Genomic DNA, 15,449 nt, shown 5'->3' on the forward strand with positions numbered 1-15,449 from the left:
TCATTTCTTTTAGGCTGTGGGGGTCTGACATTGTTTGTGGAGGCCTTTCATACATGCATGAATGCATGAATTCCAGATTCAAATGACAAAGCAGGTACTGAAGAAAACCTCAGACACCCCCTGACACACAGATTCATCAGTTTGTCCATGGAGCTGCTGTTGATCAAACCTGAGGTCCAGGGGCCCTGGTGGGCCTGAGCAGCTTGTCTTTGACCATGTGTGTGCAGTATGTCTTTCTATGAATGCTCTCAGGTGTGGTTGAGACTATCATTCTCTGTCATTGCACTCACCAATATGTTTGCCCTTCATGTGGTAGTAGAAAGACACGCAGTAAGGGACTCTGCCGGACCCCTTGGGACCCCTGACAGAAGTCACATTAAAAAGTGGAGAAAGCAGGCGAGCTTTGTCCCCTTGAACACGTGGACGTGATGCTTCTATGTACATGTAGTAACCTAAAAGACAATGAGACAAAGTTTGGGCTCCACACTTGAGCAGAACCGCTCCAGCAGGTATTGGAACCGCTCCTCACCCTCCTTGGTCCCGCTGCGGTCAGTTTCCGGGCCGGTGTTTGCCGATCGTTTGGGATTCTGGGTCAGGTGGTTCTGCCTCGTCCAGTCGAAGACATCGCTGCGGTCTTGTGAGAAACCACATATCCGCTCATCCTCAAAACCACACACGTGATCTAGGACACGTGCACATAGGAAATAGCTGTTTTACCAACAGGTGCGCCAGTGAAGATACAGTTTTAGCACATCTGTAAGATTAAAAACTACATTCAATAAGAAAATTTCCTTTTGTCCTATATTTTATTCTCCATACAAAGAGAACAAGATTTGATCTTGCGATAGATTGTACACTGACAGACTTCCTGCTGTCTGATCCCATTTCTGTTATCGTGGACTTCAGAGAGACAGGGTGGGGGACAGGGTGGCAGATGTCTGAAACTTTCAACCTGGGCCACGTGTGGGTGGGAGCAGGAGAAGACCTGCAGTGTTGCTTTACCAGGAAACTGAAGCTCTAAAATATCCCTACATGAATTTAAAATCACTGTGCTCATGTACGAGATGACAGGCTCAGTGTGGGAGGTGTGTCAATCGTATGAAATATATGGATTTCACATTATATGTATTCTGATATATGTCACCCACATTTCTTCACACAGCAACCTGTGAGCTGATGTCTTCATGAGACTGAGACAGACTTTACAACAGAAATTATCGCACATTTTTGACTTTACGGTGGGCATTGGCGTGACGGCTGGAGAAGCTATGTATGCAAACACAGCAGCTGCTCTCATAAACCATCCAATGTGATAGATTCATTCAAGGCCTGGCTGATAGCAGCGAGGAGGATGCACACGCCGGCGCTCCCCATGACCACTGTGCATGTTTGCTATAAAGCTAATTTATTACGATTCAAGACCCACTCCAATACATGCACTCATTTCAATTTGCAGTGTTGTTCGAGCAGTCTGTTCCAATCTGCTGTTGTTTTAATTGTCTCGCCCTGGTGGAGCCAACTGCCACTCCTGCCAGAGGAGCGCTGCGTATCTCTTAATGAAGAAAATAAACCAGATACAATTGGCTAAGAAAGACAGACAGAGGGCAGAATAGGCAGGGGAGTGATGTCAGGCGGTGAAAAGACAGTCAAGAATAATAGAGCAATGCACTTTAAACTCTTGAGTTCTGATTATTTATTTTAAAGAACCACACCAGTAACCGGTCTAAGGTGGAATCATCACCATCAAACTATATTAACAAATTTGGTGGAGCCGCCATGGCTTCCTCGGCCTAATCACCTACCCTTAAAATTGACTAAGAAAACCATGAAAACTTGGCTGGCCAGCCTAGAGATATTGCGTCCTAACATAATTAGCAGAACATCTAAGATCCACCTACTCCAGACACAAAACAAGCTCAAGCCAGCATAACCCAGGAGAAAACAGCTAAAGAGCTCACCTGAAGGTCTTGGGTAGGTGTAAGCTGTAAGAGAATAATATGGATTACATGTCAGTATACTTTCTCTTTGAATCAGATGGAAAGCAAACTACATAAAATGGCACACACGTTCTGAGTACTGTATGGTGCGACTGATGTAGTCCCCGGTACAGTAGGTGGTGATGGGGGCCAGCCGGACTTCGTAGGCCAAAGGGATTTTCAGGTCTGATATTGTGTGGGACATCAACACCCCCTTTTCTGGTTCTTTACCCCTGAGATCGATCTGCTTCAACAACACATTCTGCTTGTTCTGGAAATCAAGAACAAATTAAATATAAAACAGTCATAAAATATATCATAAACAGGTTTAAATGCAGCAAACATGGCCACCTAGAATGATGTATCACCAATGAGGTTTGAGCAGCTCCTTTTGCGCCAAAAAGACAACAGTAGAATTTGTCAGAACCCTTGCCTGGGTGTGTTTGTTACACAGGAATGCAGTAGGTCAGAAGGTATCTTAAGTATTTTCAAATCTGATGTAGTTCCTCCATCAGTGTTGGGCTGGGATAGGAACCACCAGTAACCTGAAGGACCGAATAATACCTGTGGAAGGATAAGGCCCTCCTTAAGCCTTCTGCAAAATGGAAGTTTTCCCCACTGTTTTGGAGAGAGCAGGTGCAGTGTTGTTCCGTCAGATACAGACAGAGGACATGTCTGTTCTACTTCCTGTGGCGCTAACAGCTCTGGAAGCACGTAATGTTGCAGTTATTAGTTATTAAATAATGGTGCCAGAGCGTCTGTGGCTACAAGCTGCGATAAACGTATTATTCTAGGTTGGATTAGAGGGGAACCTTTGTGAAAGGTCTCTGACAATGAGAGTGATTTTCTTTCCTGGTTGGTTTTGATGATTTATGTCACGCCCTAAAAATAATAAATGGAGGATTTCTTCTGGCAGGTGAAAACTCCAGAATGCAGCAAGACCATAAACACTAATGTGCAAACTGTTACCAGATTGCAGTTAGATCAAAACTGTATGAGTTCAGATGTGATGCAGTCCAGGTTTCTCCTTGTATTTCAAGTTAAGTCAGGAGTGGTTTTTTTGCAGCACTACTTTTAACAAAGCTATGCTTGATGCATTATTCCACCCACAGAGAGCTGGATCCATTAGCTCTGTATCTGCTTCTGATCCCAGCTACTTACCAACACCTGACAGTGAGCTTAATCTAATGCATTAGGTCAGCCACTTTACCACTTCACCCTAGTACACCCACAGCATGCAATTATCAGATGATGCATGCAGTAGCATTTGCAATGTGTTCTGTGTCTGTGTGTGTGCACTGTAGAAATCTCTACATCCACCATTCATTATTCATCCCTAAATGAATTTACTATATGCATACAGTATTAGCCAGTTGCGTGGGCGTTAATTAGCTATTTTGGCTGTTCCAGCTTCAGATCCTGACTGAGCTGAAAGATTCTGACATGATCACCTTTGATCCTCAGCTAAGACTCAATACCAGCCAGCAGATTCCTAGTGGAAGATCTGAGGCTCAACTAGACCAAAAGCTGTTTGTTAACAGCTGCTGGGGCCCCTGCAGACGTCCCTGAGGACCCACAGCGATGCTGATGTCAGTCAGACCAGTCCTCACTGTGGGAGGGGGCTCCTCCTGACGCCAGTCATTCCCAGTGAACGGAGTCAACTCTGAAGAAATGGGCTCATCTCTCTGGAGGAGACAGTAGTGCAGGAATGACAGCTAAGCACATTTAAATGGAATGCTCACAGACTTTAGATCCTCAACAGGATGCAAAAATTAACCTCAAATCTCTGACAAGCTATAAAAATGTTTTCAATCAGGTTGATTTATTATTACTCCTCTTTGTGCTGCTCTCTCTCGACACTTCTGTCTCACATTTGGACACAATGTTTCTCTTTTGTGCATGAACAAAGTTGTGTTGGCAGCGTCTGACCTGGCCTCAGGTCAGAACTACACCCACCTGCTCCTCCTGCTGCACTCAGTCACAGACAAATCCTATTATCATATATATGAAAAATTACTACGCTCACAATAAGCTTGAAATGTACATTAATCAGGTATATGAATAATTCATGCAGATACATATGCAGATATACTCATATATTCACACAGTAGCGAACAGATCTGTGAATCATCAGATCAGATCTGTGAAAGAAAATTAACACACGGGTATTTACAGTGGCTCACGCACAGCCAAAATCTCTCTCCCTCACACACACACATAAGCGTGCTCATTTGCTCACACTGAAGACTTTTTGCTGAATCTGATGACAGGATCATGAAGACCCAGTGAAAAACACTGTCTAGATGATCCAGCCCGTTGTCTTTGTGGGGCCTCACACACACTGGCGTTCCGTCACATCTGATTCAGACATGTGTGGTCCCTTCTGGCGTCAGTGGCCGACACGCTGTGGCTCACACGGAGAATCACTAACACACAAAGACCATCTTCTTTACCTGCAGCCGATGCTAAAATCTTCTGACTCTCACTTTAACATTGATCCAGAAGAGATTTATAGCACATCACTCTCTGTGTGTGTATGTGTGTGTGTAGAAACACTATGTGTGTATCCAAGGTAGTTTTCTCTGTCAACTGGACTGGGTTTCTTCTCTTGGATACAATGACCTGGATGACTGAGAATTTACACAGACTATGTGTGTAGAAATACTTGCAATACTTGTATCATGAGGTAGGAGCACGCATATATAGATGCAGCTCCTCAGAAGTCTGTGTGTTAATGTTCTCTATGCATATTACATGAACGCTGTCTCTTTCTCATTATTATTCAGCTGCAGAATGAGCTGTGTAAATGTTTGTATGAATGAATTTGAGTGTAAGTCGATGTTAAAAGGGCACAAACACTTTACTAAGTAAGTGTTAAATTATTACACAGCATGTGACAATGAAAGTTTAAGTGGCTTTTTTTTATTTACGGAGCCAACTATTATTAAATGACCTCAAACAAACTAACACGGTAGGTAAAACACTGGGTTGGTTAGAAGTGATTCTGTGATGATTTCAGTCACTTTAGTGATTTCAAAAAACTATTACAACATTTAAATGAGGTCAGAATAAATGTAATAAAACATTAACAGGGTTGTGGTTTCTATCTTTGTGATAGTAACATAATTCATTCCCCAGACTCTTACAATGACCCAGTTCAAACCTTAAACAGACCTCTGAAGTGTCCAAGATGTCCTCAAATGCCATCAAATGTCCTCACTTTGCTATTGAAATGTGTGTTTAGGTCCTCACTACACATACACACACACACACACACACACACACTGGGCCAATGTAAAAGCTCTGAAATTGTCACAAATTTAGAGATTTGTCCTTTTTGTCCACATCAATATCCTAACATGTCTGACCAAATTGTGACCTGGAAACCCCTGCAGTCACAACACAACTGCATTAGCACGTGATGCTCCACACCCAGCTAGTGTCAGCAGTAAACTGGCTAAATGTGCACGTTCTGGAGGTGAACAAGCGGTTCCAAACAAACCTAGCAAACCAAGAGATAGAATAACTATATACTGCTAACAGAGGAGGTGTGGAGTGCTGCTCAGAGCTGAAGTCGGCTCCTCTATATGAGCTCATTTCCCTTTTATTCCCTCCGTGTCTGCTCGTCTCCCCTGTGAGCCTCTCCTTCATTTTGTGAGTGTTAAAAAGATTGACTGTTAAGACGATGAGCTGGAGAATGTGTTACAGTAATAGATAGGTTGTGAAATTGAGATGGTATTACATCTGAACAGGCTCCTCTGTTCAATACTGTGTAGGGGGGAGGTTGTTGTTTTTTTTTAAAAATTTGCAGCTATTCTTTTTCACACCCTTTCACTCGCTACCTTCCTCTAGCTATTTTTTTTGTCACTTTTTGATTTACACATGAGAATGCATATGAAACTTGCCTTTAACAACATTTAATAACTCCTAAACTGCCAATTAAGGTATTTAGTTATTCTAACGCTGACACGGTGGCTGCACTTCAACACTGAAGGCCATTCCAGCTGCACTTTTGAGCTCTTTCAGAGAAGGAAGGAAGTAGAGAGGAGGCATGAGAGAGGAAAGAGGAGCACAAGGGGGAAGAGCAAGAAGTGTTGGAATGACTGAGGGGAAGAATAGAAGACAGAGAGCAGAAAGAGGCTGAGAGCTCTCATAAAACCAAATGAAATGTGCCTCCAGGCCAGTGACTGTGTCCCTCCTCTCCCTGTGGAGTCGTACCTCAGCATGTACAATGACAACTTTCAAAGTGGGAGAAGAATTAGCCGTTCACACAACTAAGGCAAGCTGGTCCCCCCTGCCACCACGGTGGACTGAAGTTACCCCTGAAGTTTTGAAGCATATGACCTTTTTGAGGTCCCAGTTGTGGTGCAAGAAAGAAGTCTGGACTCCCCAACAGGAACATGTTGCTCCTGCTGCCCTGTTTGCAGGAGTTACTGTGCTTCGATGATCCCACAAAATAGCTTCAGGGCTCACTTCAGCCATTTAAAACATATTCATTGCTAGCTTTGACCTCTAACAGAATCTGTAAGACCTTGTGACTTCTCTGGTCCGAAACATTTAGCAGTAATGAAATGAGCTAATTCCTGAGAGACGCAAAGCAAAATGCACCAGTGGACCAGTAGAGAGGATGGAAGGTAACAGGAGTTGTAGACCAGTTTGCAACAAGATGATGTTGATTCACTGCCAATTACAAAACATAGCTTAGCCAGGGAGGCTGACATATTAGCATGCTTCAGTCTGCAGCAGCATGTTTGTGTCTGGAGGACAGTTGGTGAGTTCAGCGGGGCCATAATGGAAAAACAGCTTCTATTTGTTCACCTTCCCTCCTGAGACACCACCTTAGCAGAGCTCATTTTATAATCTAGCGTTAAAATGGAGAGATGTGAGCTCTAACCATTAGTGCTGCTGTTCTACTGCTGAGTTTCTTTTACTGGAAGCATTGTGAGGGCAACAGTGTGCAAGAGCTTTCTGGATAAAGATACCCTGCACAGAACTGCATCAGATAGATCTGTTGGAGGAAACGGGGTTGTTTTTTTAGTAAATAAGAGATAATCATGGTAGGAAGGACAGGAGTTGTGAGTGTTTCTAATTCTGTGCATTGATTGTGCCTCTCACTTTACAAACTCATAAATCCTTGTGCTTATTGGAACGTGCACACTTGATTACACAAGAAGCGTCTACTTGTCAATAAAACACACGTCCATGCTGAACATTTATAAGGATAAGGATAAAATACTTTATTGATCCCACATCGGGGAAACTGCACGTAACAGCGGTAGCCCGAGGTGTACAATACAGAAAAGTACTAAAAGAAAAAAGAAAAAGAAAAAGACTCTTATGTTATGTACATTGCTATGTACATTGTACAGTAATGAGTCAAATGAATGTGTTCTGATCAGCGTGCTTGTTATGATGAGCGTGCGTGTTCTGATGAGTGTGCGTGTTCTGATGAGTGTGCGTGTTCTGATGAGTGTGCATGTTCTGATGGGTGCGCGTTCTGATGGGTGAGTGTTCTTATGAGCATGCATGTTCTGATGAGCGTGCATGTTCTGATGAGTGTGCGTTCTGATAGGTGCACGTTCTGATGAGTATGCGTGTTCTGATGGGTGCGTGTTCTGATATGCGTGCGTGTTCTGATGAGCGGGCGTGTTCTGATGGGTGCGTGTTCTGATGAACGTGCGTGTTCTGACACACATGCATGTTCTGATGGATGCGTGTTCTGATGAGCGTGCGGGTTCTGATGGGTGTGCGTTCTGGTGAGTGATTGTTCTGAGAAATGGCGCTGTCCCAGGCAGCAGCCAGTAGTAGCAGCTCCCTACACTTAATTGTTCTTTTTTTAAATTTTCCCGAAGGAGGTGAGGAGGAAACAACGAGGGAGTAAGGCTGGGGTTAAACAGAGGATGAAGAGGCAACGTTTTAAACCCTGCGTGCCCGCGGTCATAACGGGAAATGTCAGGTCCCTGGCAAATACGATGGACGAGCTGGAGGCGCTCACACAGACATAGCGGGAGTACAGAGAGGCCAGTATCATGTGTTTCACGGAGACATGGCTCCACGGACTGATACCGGACTCTAATGTGATGATCGCTGGTTTCAGCACTGTGCAAGTGGAACGAAACAACACCGCAGCCGGTAAGAAGAAAGGAGGGGGACTGGCCGTGTTCATTAGCAACAGGTGGTGCAACTCGGTGTATATTCACGTCAAGGAGCGCGTGTGCAGTCCCGACGTGGAACTTATTGCTATCGGACTCCGTCCATACTATTTGCCACGGGAGTTTACTAATGTCATCGCCATCACCGTTTATATTCCTCCGACCGGTAAAGCGAACACGGCCTGTGACGTTATTCACTCTGTCACGGCTGACCTGCAGACTAAACATCCCGGAGCCTTTATTCTCATCACAGGAGACTTCAATCATGCCTCCCTTAAGTCCACTCTCCACAGTGATGGAATGTAGGGAGCCTGAACACCACAGTGCCTGAACACCACAGTGCGGGTCATGTTCTTTGACTTCTCTTCTGCCTTCAACACCATCCAACCAAGACTGCTGAGGGCTAAGTTGGAGAACATGCAGATGGATGCTCCCCTTGTTTCTTGGATCGAGGACTACCTGACAGGTCAGCCACAGTTTGTGACACTGCGGAGCTGTGTCCGACCCCCTGATGAGCAACACAGGGGCTCCCCAAGGAACTGTGCTCTCCCCCTTTCTGTTCACCACCTACACAGCTGACTTCCAGTACCACTCTGAGACATGTCACCTCCAGAAGTACCCGGATGACACAGCCATAGTCGGCTGAGTGAGAATGGACAAGAGGATGAATACAGGGATCTTGTGGATAGATTTGTTAGGTGGAGCAGGGAGAACCACCTGCAGCTCAACGTGTCCAAGACAAAGGAGATGGTGGTGGATTTCAGTAAAAGCAAGTCCCCACCCTCACCAGTCTGCATTAGTGGAAAAGATGTGGAAATAGTCCCATCTTACAAGTTCCTGGGTGTTCAGCTGGACAATAAACTGGAGTGGTCCACAAACACCGATGCTGTCTACAAGAAGGCCATGAGCAGACTCTATTTCCTCAGGAGACTCAGGTCCTTCAGTGTTTGCAGCAGGATGCTCCACATGTTCTATCAGTCTGTCATGGCTAGCACCATCTTCTATGCTGTAGTGTGCTGGGCAGCAGGCATTAAAGCTAAGGATGCCAACAGACTTAACAAACTCATTAAAAAGGCAGGGTCTGTTGTTGGCTGTAATCTTGCAAACTTGGACGAGGTGGTGAAGGACAGAATGGTGTTGAAATTGCGGACAATCATGGACAGTCCCTCCCACCCCCTCCATAACACAGTGGACAAACTGAGAAGCAGCTTCAGCAACAGACTCCTGCAGCCTCGCTGCTCGAAGGAACGGTACAGGAAGTCATTTGTGCCGTCCGCCATCAGACTCTATAATTCAATAACAATTGTTTACTATTTATGTTGTAATTTTATTTCTATTTTATTCTATATTTATGTATATGTGCTTATAATGCTTATAATATGTATATACTATATTATGTATATATTATATATATATGCTTATAACGTTCTAATCTTATTTGTATTTATTTATTCTATTTCTATACTTTGTAAATACAAAGCCTAGACAGTTATATGAATCCACGTTAGGCTGCTACTACAATTCAATTTCGCTACAGGGATGAATAAAGTACATCTTGAATCTTGAATCTTGAATGAGCGTGCGTGTTCTGATGGGTGCATGTTCTGATGAGCGTGTGTGTTCTGCTCCCTCCCTGTTGTTATGTGTAAACCTTCACCTTTCGGACAATGAGCCAGAAGCCGATGATTGGATCAGTGGCTTCCGGATCTCTCTGAGTCCACTGCAGGTTGTACGAGTAGTTGTTTCCTTTTTGGATCCGGACCGGGTTGGGCGTGTCAAAGTAGAACTCGGCGTTGTAGGGTTTTGCTGTGGAAAGAAGAGAAATGGGTGTCACCAACGTAAGTGTTCATTAAGCTAGTTAGGGTTGTAAGCAGACACACTTACTGGAAACATTAAATGTGCACGTTGACATTCCAATGCTGTTGCTGACTCGGCATTCATAGGAGCCATTGTTTCTGGGTTCCAGCTTGAACTGTAGCTCCGGCGTCTCTTTCAGGTCTGGCATGGGTATACGGATGAACTCGCCATTACGAAACCAGCGGATGTCAGTGAGGCGAGGTGGGTTTGATCGCAGGACCGCACACCTCAGGGTCACCATCTGGTAGTTCCTGGAGCGCAAGTCCTGGAACACTGGGTCAAGAATGGGAGGATCTATGCAGACAAAAATGTTTCCAGTTAATGTCAGGTGGTCTTGTGTATTCACTTCACTACTACAGCTGTAAAAACTGCAGTTTTTCAGATTCAATTAAGCAAAAAAACCCAATTAAAGGTCAAGTTTGTAATATTCTCAAGAGTTTGTGAGAACCTATGGTGGCTGCTAAGGACCAGGTTTATTTATGAATGCACCAGTATTTCTGTCAGATGTAAGACGCACACACATCAATGCAACATATAAATTAGAGGAAATAAATAAGAGGAAAATAACGTGGCCTTTTTTTTTAAGGTTTCTGTCTTTTGAGGTAAATCGAATCATTTCAATCCATTATTTTGTATAAAAGCATTTAAAGGAGGTGACATTTCCATTATGAACAATGAAAGCAAAAATATACTATAACAAATGATGTTTGCTGCAGCGGTAACCAGATGTTATCATTACTCCTGCCTCATTTTTCCTGTCTTGTTATTTTTGGTGGTATGTCTGCCCCAACCCCCCAAATAGCCTGCAATCACATCCCAGCTGCTAAACTTCACCAAGCAGCTGTAATTAACCTGCCGTCAGTGCGCTGTGACTCTGCGGTTAATGGCAGGCTAGCTGCCATCGCCCTGAGGTCAGCTGCAGTAATGCAGCCAAATGACACTGCCACTTGCTCGCTCCTGGCTAATTGTCACCAGAGACAAGATGCTAATGATGCTATTGTCATGCTAACCATTATGGCCCCCAGAAGGTGAGGTGGAATGATCTGACTCTCATATGAATCAAGTTTATCAGGCACAGATATGTAATTACGGTCTAATCTAGATTATTCTTTTAATTTAAACAGATGGGTTGAGCTACACAGAAGAGGAGAGACAGGACAAAAGCTGACGTAGGAGGAAGAAAAAGACATGATGTTGATACAACGTGGTCACCTCCAGGAAGAATTAGAGAGGAATGCGACTGATCTCATAGGCCAGTTCCATTTAATCTCCAGGTGAGGTGTAATATCATGGCTAAAAAAACATTCCAACTGTTACTAGATTCTTGTTTTATTATTGAACTTTATTGTTTTAACTTCATATTAGAGGTCAAATGTTTGATTTACAGGACTTTTAACTGCTCAAATCTGTGAGGTCATATTAAAGATCCAAATACTCTGAAATTGAAATTACAGCTTCAATAAATTTCTTAAAGCTAATAAAATGTACTGCAGCACTATATCTTTATTTATAATAAAATCTGGGTTTTATTAACAGGTAAAAAAAATATTTTGGAGCAAACGTCTCATTTGACCTCTTAAAATCGTTTCATTTGTCCTGCGATCACGGCGGCCCCCTGTGGTCAAAGGTCACGCTATAAATCCTGCGGACTGATTAGTGTGTGGTCACACACCTCACTCCTGCCAAACGACAAACGTGCATACTGATGGCTGCCTGACTTTGGGAGCAGACGGCAAGGGTATGAAAAAGCAGGCAGAATGTGAGACCAGAGTAGATGTGGAGGAAGAAGCCTCGCAGGTCTGTGGTCAGTCCATAAACCATGACATGAATTACACGTTGTAGGACTTCCCCCATATTCTGGGAATTCTTCACTATCAAAGTTGCGTATTTTTTTTAAATTCCCTACAGTTTCTCTGTGCAGCACCGAGACTTTCAGGAGCAACAAGACAAAGCAGTGTTGTATAGTGCGGTGAGCAGAATCCATGTAAACACACGGCTGAACGGATTCTACTGAGGATGCAACACTGACTTAGCCAAACATTTGCATTACACAAAGAGCAAATCAATTTACATGAAGCTGGGGGGATGGGGGAGGCAGCTTTAAAGCAGGAGACAACGAGCAAGACAAACGATAGGGAAGGTGTGGAGGGAAAGTGAGAGAAGTCGATGATGGAGTGTGGGAGCTGGGGAAGGAGCCAGACGACGTGGGATGCAGGAAGATGGCGAGAGATCCCGCCTCATGGCCGGCAGGCAGCTGATTGATGATGATGAAAATGGGAATGAGGAAGAAAGAAAGGCTCTCTGGGGGGGAGCAGAGGAGGGACAGGAGGAGCAGCATAGACTTGGACATGGAAATCTTCAGCTGATGAAGCAACAAATCACCAAACCGATGAATGAAAAGCTGTAATTCCAAAGACTAATTGTTTTTCAGTACTTTTAACTCGATCCAGTCTCCTTTTCTCACATCCCTAACCTGACTCTTTTCTGTTCGACGCTCTCCACAGCGTTTCTCTCTGACTCCGTTCATGTATCTGTGTCATCTCTCCGTCCAGCATGGGGCGGCCACATGCTCCAGTAATCAACCTCGGTCAAGGCACTGGTCCGTCCCGTACATTAGCAAGCTCTATAAATCCTTCTGGGAGAGAGGAACAACTGCTGATACTGGCCACATTATCCCCAGTCAGACACTCTTGGTTCCAGGATACGCTTTTTTTTTAGAACTGAAAACCATACTCACAGTAGCCTTGGGTTTGAAAAGTGACTAAAACTGAATGAAAGAAAATGGCCTGAAACAGTAAAACAAGTAAATTTGTTCATAATTTGTGTTGTAGCAAATAAATACAGGCAGCAAAGGCCCAAAACAGACTTTTATTGGTCTGAGACGTCAAACTTCGTGAAAAAATAAAAGTGAAAAATATGATTTGAGTGTCACTGTGACAATAAACTTTTGACTCAGTTGGAGTTTTACATTAATTCTCTGCATATTACTTCAGTTCAATGTGGTGTAAAATGTCCAGATATAATGAAGGTGAGCTGTTTACATGTTTAGATGTCTAATATCCTGTGTGAGGATGTTCTGGGACCTTCCAGACTTGCATATTTCCAGCGTGAACCTTCATGGTGAACATATCGCTTCACATGTTTTATTCAAACTCTCACTTTCTGTCTGTGTTTGGGATCATGTATGTTTCATTTTTAATATCACCCTTTTAGCTTGAACTAGTTCACGGGGGACACTAGGGGGCGTTCTAAATGGTTGAATGAATATTAAAGAGCTTTGAAGATACCTCTGATTTGGATCAAGAGGGTATTTAGCTGAAGTTGCTTCAGACTCAAAACGAGGTTTAGCCTTGAATTTTTAGCCTGAATCTTCTGTCAAACTTATTGTGTCTGATTTTTCCCAACGTTACATGTTCCTACATGAAAACAGCACTGCCGCTCACAGACGTCAATTCATCAGGGAGGTGGAGGAATGCATATGCATGAGGACCAACTGCACATCTGCGTAACATGTGCCCATTTTTCTCGCTGCCTTTTTTTTATTTAGGGATGTAACCTCCAGCTTCTGCAAGAGCGATTGCTTTCTACCAGATTTGTTGGAGGCATCCAAGAAGCAGCCACCAGCAGAGCTGACAAATGATTTGTTACGAGCCGATTGGGCGGGTGGGGATCCCCAAAGCTTGTGTGCATTACTTTGTAGCTTCCAGAAAAACCTAAATTAAAGCCGTATTTCACCCTTTGCAGCTCTGCATGAGTGGAAGAGTCTGAAGTGTCTCAGCACAGTCACACATCCAAGGAGAAGGTAAAAGCAGGGAACCACATGGGAGAAGAGGAGGAAGTGTTGGAATGATGCGTCAGATCCTGCACCTTTGTCAAAGCTCATCCTCTGGGAGCAGAATAATGACAAAGCCACTGGTGTCCTCACAAAGGGGAAGAAATCATGAGAAAAACTGCTTTGGAGCTGCAGTCGGATGACCCGACTTCTTTCTCAGGCTCTTCCCACTAGCAGAAACTCCTCCGTCTGTAGATTACAACCATTTCAGCTTGTGTGCAAATGTTGCACAGTTGAGGGTGAATAAAAGCAACATGTCCCTACCTCTGTTACTGCAGGATTTTCCTGTATCCTGATGGATGAAACAGCTGTTAAGATCTGAGGGCTAAATTGCTGCATTCAGTAGTCTTTTTTTCTCTGGTTAACCTTTCATTCATAATGCACTCCCGCAGCTCTGACGTTACTACGACACTCTTAGCTGTTACCTTTGTCAAGAACTGATTAAAGATTCATGTCAAAGCTGTCTGTTGTTAGGAGCAGATGTGAGGCAGCAGTAATGGTAGGTGACAGCAGACCACCTCCACGGTGGTGCTGGGTTGGGCTTCATCTGATAGACTTACACTGTACATTCAGCTGCACTTGTGCCTCTCTGCGTTTGATGTTTAGCCCGTTGTACGGTGCAGTCTGGCACCGGTACACTCCCATCATGTCGCGGCTGACGTTCCTCATTCTCAAACGGCCGTCGGGTGTCTCGGTTACAGACCTTCCTCCAGGCATCAGCAGGTCCTTCTCTGCCCGTGACCACAGTACTGGTGGGCGCGGTTTGCCATCCACCACCAGGCACACCAGCTCAGTGTTACCTCCCTCTTGCACGCTGACCACCTGCCCTCCCGGCGGAACGGACAGCACTGGAGGAGAGACTGAGGGAGACAAGTAGCACAGAAGCACCCTTTTACCACCAGGCCTGTCAAAATGAACATGTTGATTCACATTAATCAGTCTGTATAATTGATTTCATTAACATTTTTAATGCAATTAACGCAGAAATAACGCACATGTACAATTCCACTCACAGGCGAGGAACCGATCAACATCGACAACTCTAAGCACCTATTGGCACTGACCATGGGGCCTGTAGCTACAGAAAACATCGAACGGCATGATGACAATGCAACCGCTGCAGAAGGAACATTTGGTGTTTGCTTCACACAACATTGGCACCGTGGGACTGCCGAAAAATTGACACCTTTGCCAAACACCAAAGAAGTGCAACCCAACAAGATAGTCATGGATATGGGCTTTACAAAGTTTTTCGTTTTGGTGTCTGGACACCAAACCTGTTAAATGATAATGAATTGTTACTAATCTAAATGAATCCAGAGCAGTCGTGTGATTAATTTGAAGAAAAAGGATCGTTTGTCCACATAGGTTAATTCGATGCACTGTTACTATAAGCTTAAATATAAAAGAATGTGTGTAAATATAAGTGAATGAATCATCTGACAGATGTGATGTAATTTAGTTTAAAGTTAAAGTTCAAGTTAAAGTTTTAAAAAAGGAATTTAGCTGCATTTGTAAATGACCCCAATGCAGCACCAGCGGGAACATTAAATGTATTACTTTACATCAACTCACAGTCTTGAATTCTAATGCTGTTAATGCACCTTTGATTGGTGACGTACCTGAAGAGGG

The 15,449-nt window shown here is 43.9% G+C and overlaps 1 protein-coding gene across 7 annotated transcripts in view; it reads right to left on the reverse strand.

The window, feature by feature from the left end:
* The window catches only part of mdga1 (MAM domain containing glycosylphosphatidylinositol anchor 1), a 116,941-nt gene that overhangs the window by 23,385 nt on the left and 78,107 nt on the right, over window positions 1–15,449 (reverse strand). For all 7 annotated transcript variants that reach the window (XM_029846434.1, XM_029846436.1, XM_029846438.1 and 4 more), the window contains exons 9-15: window positions 14,378–14,677; window positions 10,013–10,279; window positions 9,786–9,934; window positions 2,067–2,247; window positions 1,959–1,982; window positions 530–682; window positions 291–452 (exon numbers count right to left, since the gene is read on the reverse strand). In XM_029846434.1, the coding sequence (XP_029702294.1) occupies window positions 291–452; window positions 530–682; window positions 1,959–1,982; window positions 2,067–2,247; window positions 9,786–9,934; window positions 10,013–10,279; window positions 14,378–14,677 (1,236 nt within the window). The remainder of the gene's footprint in view (window positions 1–290; window positions 453–529; window positions 683–1,958; window positions 1,983–2,066; window positions 2,248–9,785; window positions 9,935–10,012; window positions 10,280–14,377; window positions 14,678–15,449) is intronic.

Source organism: Takifugu rubripes, chromosome 13 (genome assembly GCF_901000725.2).
Source record: "Takifugu rubripes chromosome 13, fTakRub1.2, whole genome shotgun sequence".
Classification (NCBI taxonomy): Eukaryota; Metazoa; Chordata; class Actinopteri; order Tetraodontiformes; family Tetraodontidae; genus Takifugu; species Takifugu rubripes.